Below are 8,569 nucleotides of genomic sequence, written 5' to 3' on the forward strand. Positions count from 1 at the left end.
TGCCTTGCAGAAGAGACTGTAGGTGCAGACCTGCTGAGGATGTACCAGTCTGGTCCTGCTGCCCCGGAGCCCCAGCAGTCAGACAAACCCATCCACAGCGGTGGTTTGTAGGACACAGGCTCCTGTTTCTCAGGAATGTGGCCAAGCCACCAAAAAGCAAACTTTTCAGACATGTATTTATTTTACCCTGTACTTTTCCCAAGGGTGCTCTCTGCTTGAGCAGCTAATTATATCACAGGCATTGCGCTTTTTAACATTTAAATAGAGAAAGCATATGCTCCAACAGATGTTTGCTATGAAACCAAGAGGATCCCAGCTCCCCCAGAGCCCCTTGGGGAACACGTGATAGAAACTATTCCATGGCAAAGCCGTGTCCTGAGCTTCACCCAGTGATTGCAAAACCCCATTCGGGGCTGCTAATTAGGGGACTGCTGCGACAACAGGAGTCAGAAAGGAGCAAAGCTGTGCTCCCTCTGCTCCAGCCAAAAAGTTGGTAAAGAAGGCAATGGAGAAACCTTCCTGTGAAAGGAAAATGCTGCTCTGGGTTTTGAATTTTTCTACTCTTAATCACCTAATATGTGCCATCCAGCAGGGAAATTGAGCTCTCATGCTGCTGCTGTTGGTTTTGGCGGTGTGCAGGACTCCTTGTGCTTGTATGTCTGTGTTTGTAGGTAGATTGCCTCTTATTTAGTTCCATGGAAATGACAACAGATACGAAGCGCACAATAACACTGATAGATGAAATTTTCAGCTACAAAACATCCCACCAACATCCACCTCTGAGGTCGTGGGCCAACATAAGAGACGAAGCACTACTTTCGGAGCAGCCCTCATATGATGAGGGCAAGAGGCAGATGCTATTCCCAGCTTAGTGCAGTCCCTCAGCCCCTGACCATTGGGACAGCACAGCCCAGCTGAACACTGGGGATGGAAAAAGGAGGAGGCGACTCGCTTTGCTTTGCTCCAGCAGCAGCTCTGCACTGAGAGAGACAGGAGAAGTCGTCAGCAGCAACTGTCAGCGCTTGGCTCCCCATTGTGGGATCCACAAAGCACAGAGAGGAACATCGATACAATCGAGTGAGCATCTGGCAGTGATGTTTGTTTTGACATTCAGTAAAGATATTCTGCAGACGGATCTGTTTTTCTGTTCGGCTCTCAAGCACGCTGTCTGAAACCTGACATTTGCATTCGGGAGGTATGCGCTCATTTACATCGAGGCTCCTTTACACTGACCTACTTTGAGGTCCCTTAATGCTATCAGAACTGAGTAGAGGTTCCTGGCTGTGAAGCGATAATCTCGCTGTGCAAAGTGCACCCAGCAGCTCTGAATGCACCACCCTTAGAGCCCGAGCTGGTGGCAAAGTGAAGCACTGACCCACCGGCATCAGGCACAGTTCTCCAAGCCTCCAGAATCAGCACTAACTGTGAGCTATCAAAAAAATAACCCCTCCTCCCCCCTCCCAGCAGACATACAGACAGCACTTGAAAAGACAATAGAAAACATGATTTTTCCTTACCTTCAGTAGCTTTATTTACAGCTGTCAACGTACTCAGGACCTTGGAGAACTGTTCTCCGCTGTACAAATCATGCGGCTCAAACAGCTGCGAGAGGAGAACGTGGTCAGTTCAGCACAAAACATCTCCCTCTCGCCTCCGAGCCTCCCACGTCGTTGTGATGAGCAATCAGCTGTGTGCCTGCAGGGGTAGGGCTCTATGTTTCCCACGGGGCGGTGCACTGCTGGGGTTGGGGGCATGCATTGGCACCCGGGGACCGACCTGGGCTGCTGCAGAGAGCGGATCCTCTGGGATAGCTGCATAGGTTTCTGCTGCCTTGAAGGCAGGAGAGATTATGCTGCTATTTTTGTTGTCTAAAGCTAAAGAGATTGAGGCTGTACATATACACACACATATACACACATTTTTCCCAGCAGAAGAAACAAGCAGAGAATTTTCTGCTCTTGCAACATGGTAGATATAATGCTATGGCAATACAGAATAGGTAAGGTGTTTACAGTTTTTTAATGGGAAGCCAGAAAAGATCACGTGCCAAACTCTGAAGGATTTTGTGCTGCTCAGACACAATGGCAATACAGAGACAACAAATTAGCAACGGCTGTTAGTGAGAAACTGAACCTCAGAAATCACTGCACCACAAAGAATTGCAGCTCCCAAAGCACTACCATCCCCTCCAGCACGTGAGAACTGCCCTCCATTCAGACAAACCACACCAAGCTTCTTCATAACAAAGCAGAGCTCAGTGACACAGAGGACCAACCCCAAGCCCACGCAGATAGAGACCTCAGATCTGCAAATCCTACAGATACAAAAGGTGATTCTCAAGCTCTCTTGCCAAACACAATGTACAAATACTTCCAAAGCACTGCAGAGTATACTGTTTAACAAGTACAAGAGCATTCACTGTCTTTAGGGCAGCACTGCCTTTAGAAGGGCCCTTCTCTGCACTCCTGGCCCATCAATGTGTTCTGAGGGGACAGGATTGGCCTTTCTGAGCCCAGAATGGGGATGCTCACCGCGTGGCTTTCTCTTTCCATCCGCACAGCAGCGCAGTCCAATCCAAGCAACACAAAGGCTGCTCTTTATGGAGAGTATTTTTAAAAACTGACTCAGTCACTTGATACCGAGAGGCTCTGACCGAGAGCAATTCAATCCACGCTCTGGGAAATGCACAGTCTCTCCAATCTCAACAGAAGCAGCGCAGCTCCCATTGCACCCCAGCACCCAGGAACGTGTCCACGATGGGGCTGCTCCGAGCTCACCCCACCTTCACACCCTGTATACCAGCACCATCTGAGCATCACCCACAGCCCCCAGCAGCAACACCAGAGCCCCTGTGGCACAGGAGATGGTAACACTGACCGCGCTGGCAGCTGCTGGAGGATGCAGAATCCCAGCAGTGCCGTCACCTCCTGCCAAGTGGGAGCGCAAAGCTGGCGGTGAGGCTGCGGCGTCTGCGTGCATCTCTCTGGTGTGTCATTTGCTCAGTCGTGCCTTTTTGCTTCCACTTCGGTAAATCCAGAAAAACGAGTCCTGCCCTGAATGAACAGCTGCTTTTTTTTTTTTTTTTAAAGGACCAAAGTGGGAAAATGCATCCTCGACCTTTTTATGCATAAAATAATGCTGCGAGCTCGGAGCCATCACACTGATTAAGTCCCAAGGATGGTGGCAAAAGACATGTAAAGACATGTAAAACAAAATCCTGGCACGAAAGCAACTTTTGGGACTTTTCTTCATGGAGAATTTGTCTGGAACGGCCTGTGTGGAAAACTCTGGATGAGCTGCTGCAATGTGAAAGTGCTCTGCAGCGCGTTCCAGAACAAACTCATCATACAGAAAAGTCCTCGCTTAGAGCTAAAAATCACTTTTTCCAGCGCAATCCATCCCTAATTCCATTCTTAACGATAAGACAAGCTGGGACAGCGAGGAAAAGCCCTTCTGCTCCGAGCTCGCTCGTACATCCGCGGTTGCCATTTGCCGCTCTCGGTTACAAAGAGCTTTTCCTGCTCCACGATCCCGGACCGTGGCTCCCCGCTGTGAAACGCAGCACAGAACGCGCACCGCGCCGCCGCGAGGAGTGAGGGGAGCGCAGCGTCCGGCGGAGCCCAGCGGTGGGCATTCCGCTGCCGGAGGAGCCTCTCTGCTTCTCCAAACCAAACTAAACCCAGAAGCCGACAGCAGCCCGCATCCCATCCTGGGAGGCGCGGAGAAGTTTAGGGGAGCCGGGCTGCGCGTCAGCCCTTATCCGCACGAACTGATCCCACGCTCGCACGCAACCGACGCTGGGCTGGAGCCGATCCGCTACGGCCGAGACCCCCGGGACCCGGCAGCCCGGCAACCTGGGTGATGCAAAGCGCGGCGGTACCCGTGGGAACGGGCCAGGCGGCGGGACAGCAATGCTCGAGAGCGGCTGGGGACAAAAGTGGGAGAGGTGATGTCGATAAACCGAGCCGGTGACAGACCGGGGTGGGGGGTGAAGTGAGCAGGGGGTCACGCGTGGGGAGCCCCGAAATCACGCGTAGGGCAACGCGGTACTCACGGCGGCGGACGGGCGGGCGAGCAGCCCCGGGGCATGGCGGCAGCGGTGCTGCTGCGGGGCCGGGCCGGGCGCTGCGGCTCTGACCCGGAGCCGGATCGCGGAGCGGGGAATGGGGAGGAAGGGGAAGGGGAAGTGACAGGCGGCGCCGCCGCCCCGCTCCGCCCCGCTGCCGGCTGCGGGAAGGAGATGGAGGGGAGAGGGGAGCGGGAGGTGGGGAAGGGAAGGGAGGAAAGGACGGGAATGAGGAGGGAGGGGAAGGGGAAAGAGGAAGGAAAATCGAGAAGGAAAAGGAAATTGGGAAACTGGGACAGGACAGAAGAAAGGGAAAAGGAGAAAGGAAAGGGGAAAGGAGAAAGGAAAGAAAATTGGGAAAGGAAAGGCACTAGAAAGATGACAGGAAAAATGAAGGTAAAAGAATAGAGAAAAAAAAAGGAAAATCCAAGCTGCATAAATGGTATTTACAGCATTTTTGTAAGAGCAATGCTACAGCAGAGCGCAGGGATCCGAGCAGCTTGAGGTGCTGACATGCTCAGAGCACCGTGTGCTCGGCGCACCGAACGCAGCCTCTGAGCTGAGCTGTGTGTGCCTGACACCTCGCAGTGCAGGGAGGGAATGCCGCCCTGTGGGCAGGGAGGGGTAGGAAGGGAGTGAAGCCGGAGCAACGTGTGGCTTGGGGTGGGTGGGGATGGGGAGCAAGAGGGTGATGGGTTTTCATCCTCACTCCTAAACTCTTGGTCCAAGTGGAATTTGGTGAAGGTTGCAAGCGCTCTGGCTGCAGAAACAGCTGCCCCCAATGGCAATGACGAGCTGTGTGCTCTGTGATCCCCCTGGACAGCCTGGTTAAAGCCAGATATTGATTTATGTTGCAGAAACCGTTCTTAGTTCACAACATCCAGCCCCTTGCCAGCAGTTCTGTGGTTGTATGCAATAGAACACTGCTGCTGAATGAAGATTACTGTCCTATACTTCTCCAACAGCAAGAAATGCTCAGCTATTCAGCTGCTGTCACTGTATGCACAGTGGTATCAACAGCAAAAGCAAAGATGAATCATTCCCATTTACGCCCTCAAGATGAAGCTGGGCCAGAAGCTTTCACCCCTCTTTATCTTTCCCTTTCCCCCAGGCTCCATCTGGCCCTGGGACAGATTCTCCTGCCCTCAGCCCACTGGTACTCGGCCTTGCCTTGGCAGGACTCACTCTTGTCCTTTCCCTTCCCTTCCACTGAGTCCCCAGTGTGTGTCTCATCATTCATGTAAAACTGGAGACAGTGCTGCCCACCTTCCTGTGCCTTCCTTCCGTTCCCTAAGATTGAGTTACCAGGACAACAGGACTGGTGGGAGGACAGCACGTGTATGGAGCTCTGCAGGAGTAACCCCTCTGCACATCCCCACTGCAAACGGTCTTCCAAACAGCAGCTGGACAGAGGTCTGTGACACAAGGGAGAACCAGCTCGGATCCAATACCAGACCATTTCTTCACACCCCGGGTACAGGAGCTCTCTGGCACTCTAATACAGCTATTGTTTGGAAAGTTTTGGGTGCAAAATTCAAACTCAACAGGTCTGAGCTTTATCCAGCCCTTGAGGTCTTGCAGCGACCAGGATGGGCAGCCATGTCAGCTCTATCAAAACTGCTCAGAATATTTCAAAGACTGAGTGGGTAATCAGTCAAAAAAAGAAAAAAAGAAAAGAAAAAAAAACAACTTAGAAATCTTTTCCTAAATTAAACCAATGAATAAATAAAAGCGAGGAGCAGAGCAACCCCCAGAGCTGGATGCACAGTGCTGCAGATCCCTTATATCTGAAAACTGCAAAGTGACTCAATATCAACCGGCTTAAATGATGAGATGCTGATACACAGCAGCTGAGAACTGTTTCTATCTCATCTTTTAGATGTTCAAGACTTCTGTTCTCTACAGATACTTTCTGATTAGCTTTTAAATAGAAAAATAATCTCTCTGAGGAGCTGAGATCACATGGTGCAGCACCAGCAGACCGGCAGGCTGATCTCTGAGCGATAGGCCCTGCGTGCCTCCATATGTATCTGCTCTCACGCCTGGCTGTTGCAAAAGGCTTTTAGAAGTGAATTATTGGGAAACAACAGGCCAGTGAAACAGCTCTGCAATGAGCAAATTGTCATGCTGGTTAGCTAAAGAGATCTAAGAAGAAAGGCTCTTTTCTTGCTTGAAGCTTCAAAGGAGGACAGAACAGTTACCATGGGCTGGACTTTGCATCGCTGTGCTGTATGAACGTTTTGCAGAGCACTCACTGCTCCTGGCAGAAGTTCTCTTCAGGATATAGATTCATTTCCCAAGGTTATCATGTTAAATGGGACACTGACAGCTCTTAATTACAGATTCCTTGCTTACTGTTGGAATTCTACTGTGATACAAAAAATCTAGAACACATTTCAAACCCATATGCACTTAGTAAAAAATACGTAATGGCAAAATGAGCTGAACTCATTTTGATCTGATGCATTGACCTGATCCACTCTGATCTTGCAAATGCAACCCATGCTTGGCATAGAACTTGCAGGTGCAGGTTCAGGAATAGCGTCGTGAACAGCCTTTGTCTTCAGATTATTTGCATGTATGAGGATTGATTTCACGTTACATTTTCAGCAGAATCACACGCAACAAAAGGGTGAAAAAAAGCTGCTGTATTATTTCCCCTTTATAGTAAAGCAAAGCTAAGAACTGCAAGCCCCTGTCTGCAATAATGGAGAAAAAGAGGTGAACAGGTCCTCACCACCCAATGGTTCAGACAGAATCTGTTACTGCTGCACACATTTCCACCTGGGCATTCGGATTCCTCCGAGATGTGGAGGAACCTGTCAGCTCACAGCCCATGCGCTCCATTCCCATTACATTACCCATCCTCCTATTATGCTATTAATACAGAAGATCAGGAACGACTGCTGCTTTTGTCCCTCTGGTACCTGGCTTTCATACGCTTATTAAACAAGCACGATACACCAACGTGATGTAAATAATACTAATAAAAGGTGACTTACCTCCACTTTAAGAACTGCACAGCCCCTCAAGAACTCTTGAATATTACCGATGCAATCAGCTTCATTTTTAGGCTCCAGACAATACTACAGAACAAAACGCACGGAGATGGTTGCGTTACCTCCCATACAGCCTTGTCAGAAGGCCTGCATGAATATTGACATGTGTGCTTTGTGCCGAATTAGGGAAGCTTCTGGAGGGGGCGGTGGGGGTGGCAGGCAAGCTGTCGAACCAGGAAGAAAGAGCCACTGGAGGAAGTGATGCATGAGTCGAAATGGTCGGCATCTTGTTTTGAATGTCAACATATGACAATGCCCCGAACGGCAGTGGGAGCTGATGACTTTTAAGAACACAGTGTCCCAAACCATCATCTACAAGCAAAAAGAGCTAGCAAGAGTGATTTCTCACAAACTAAATAAAAGGCTGCTATCTTACAGAGGACATTTCATTCGAATTCGACAGCTTTTCTGTGCTGCCATTTCCCATCTCTCAGACTCCTTCCCTTTTTTTCACCTGCAGTTACCTCGCACACTGTGGGACCATATGAACACACCTCAGGAAACTGATAGCTACTGACACGGCTTTGCTACCAATGGATTTGCTGGACGTGTAACAGCTCAAGCCGTTGGGCATAAGGTTTATGTACTCCCAACCCAACCCTGTTCTCCGCTGCGCTTTCCAATTGACAAAATATTTTACAGTCAGGTCTGAAAGCATACATTTACACTGCTGTAATTTGTGGTATTTACGTAAATACAAACTGCATAACTTATTCAAAACCAGGACATTTCCACCTCTGGTAGGCCCAGTATTTCCTGCCACCACATGAACATGTGTTACCTCAGCCAACTGCAGCCCTCTGCGGTCGTTTTTCTGGATGGCAAGAGAAAAAAAAAATCAAGAAACTAAATCCAAGCTGCATTTTGCCCTCAGCCAGAACTAGTAACGTTTGCATTAGTCATCAGTGCATCACTAGTGCTTATACAGCTTACCAGAGAGGCATATCCCAGGCTGACCCGCAGTTTTACTGAGCAGCGCGCTGGTTTCAGGCCAGCAAAACACATCTTACAGCAGTTACCTTTTCTGCAGACCCCGGAAGGAGCCGATGGATGAGTTTGCAGAGCACGGTTCCATCCTTCAGAGAAGTTTTCAGGAACTCCTCTGGATCATCAACTATTTTCTTAGGGGAGTTCAGAACTCCTAACGAAATGAGCCACGTTACCACTTGCTCTTCTGGATTCATTGCTGCCCCGCTGCCCCCCGCGCGGTTCCGTGCTGCAGCTCGCCCTAACCCACATCCGTGATGTCACCTTCCTGCCTCTTTTGCTGATTGCACGGCTCAAATGTGAAACTTTTTTTTTTTTTTGCTCAGCACCAAAGCTTAGAAATCAAAACTTCAGTTATTGTAAGGTAAGAAACGTCTTTTTTACAAAATGGATTCTAGTGTGCTGAGTGTGAAGGCAGATCTTCCACTCCACGACTGCAAGTTACTGGAAGTAGAAG

General features: G+C 49.7%; 1 protein-coding gene across 2 annotated transcripts in view; it reads right to left on the reverse strand.

The window, feature by feature from the left end:
* The window catches only part of ARHGEF6 (Rac/Cdc42 guanine nucleotide exchange factor 6), a 30,574-nt gene extending 22,209 nt beyond the window's left edge, over positions 1–8,365 (reverse strand). For both annotated transcript variants that reach the window (XM_048959546.1, XM_048959545.1), the window contains exons 1-3: positions 8,145–8,365; positions 7,069–7,152; positions 1,518–1,602 (exon numbers count right to left, since the gene is read on the reverse strand). In XM_048959546.1, the coding sequence (XP_048815503.1) occupies positions 1,518–1,602; positions 7,069–7,152; positions 8,145–8,309 (334 nt within the window). In that variant the 5' untranslated portion in view covers positions 8,310–8,365. The remainder of the gene's footprint in view (positions 1–1,517; positions 1,603–7,068; positions 7,153–8,144) is intronic.
* Between the last annotated feature and the right edge of the window lie 204 nt (positions 8,366–8,569).

This window comes from Lagopus muta, chromosome 13 (assembly GCF_023343835.1).
Source record: "Lagopus muta isolate bLagMut1 chromosome 13, bLagMut1 primary, whole genome shotgun sequence".
Classification (NCBI taxonomy): Eukaryota; Metazoa; Chordata; class Aves; order Galliformes; family Phasianidae; genus Lagopus; species Lagopus muta.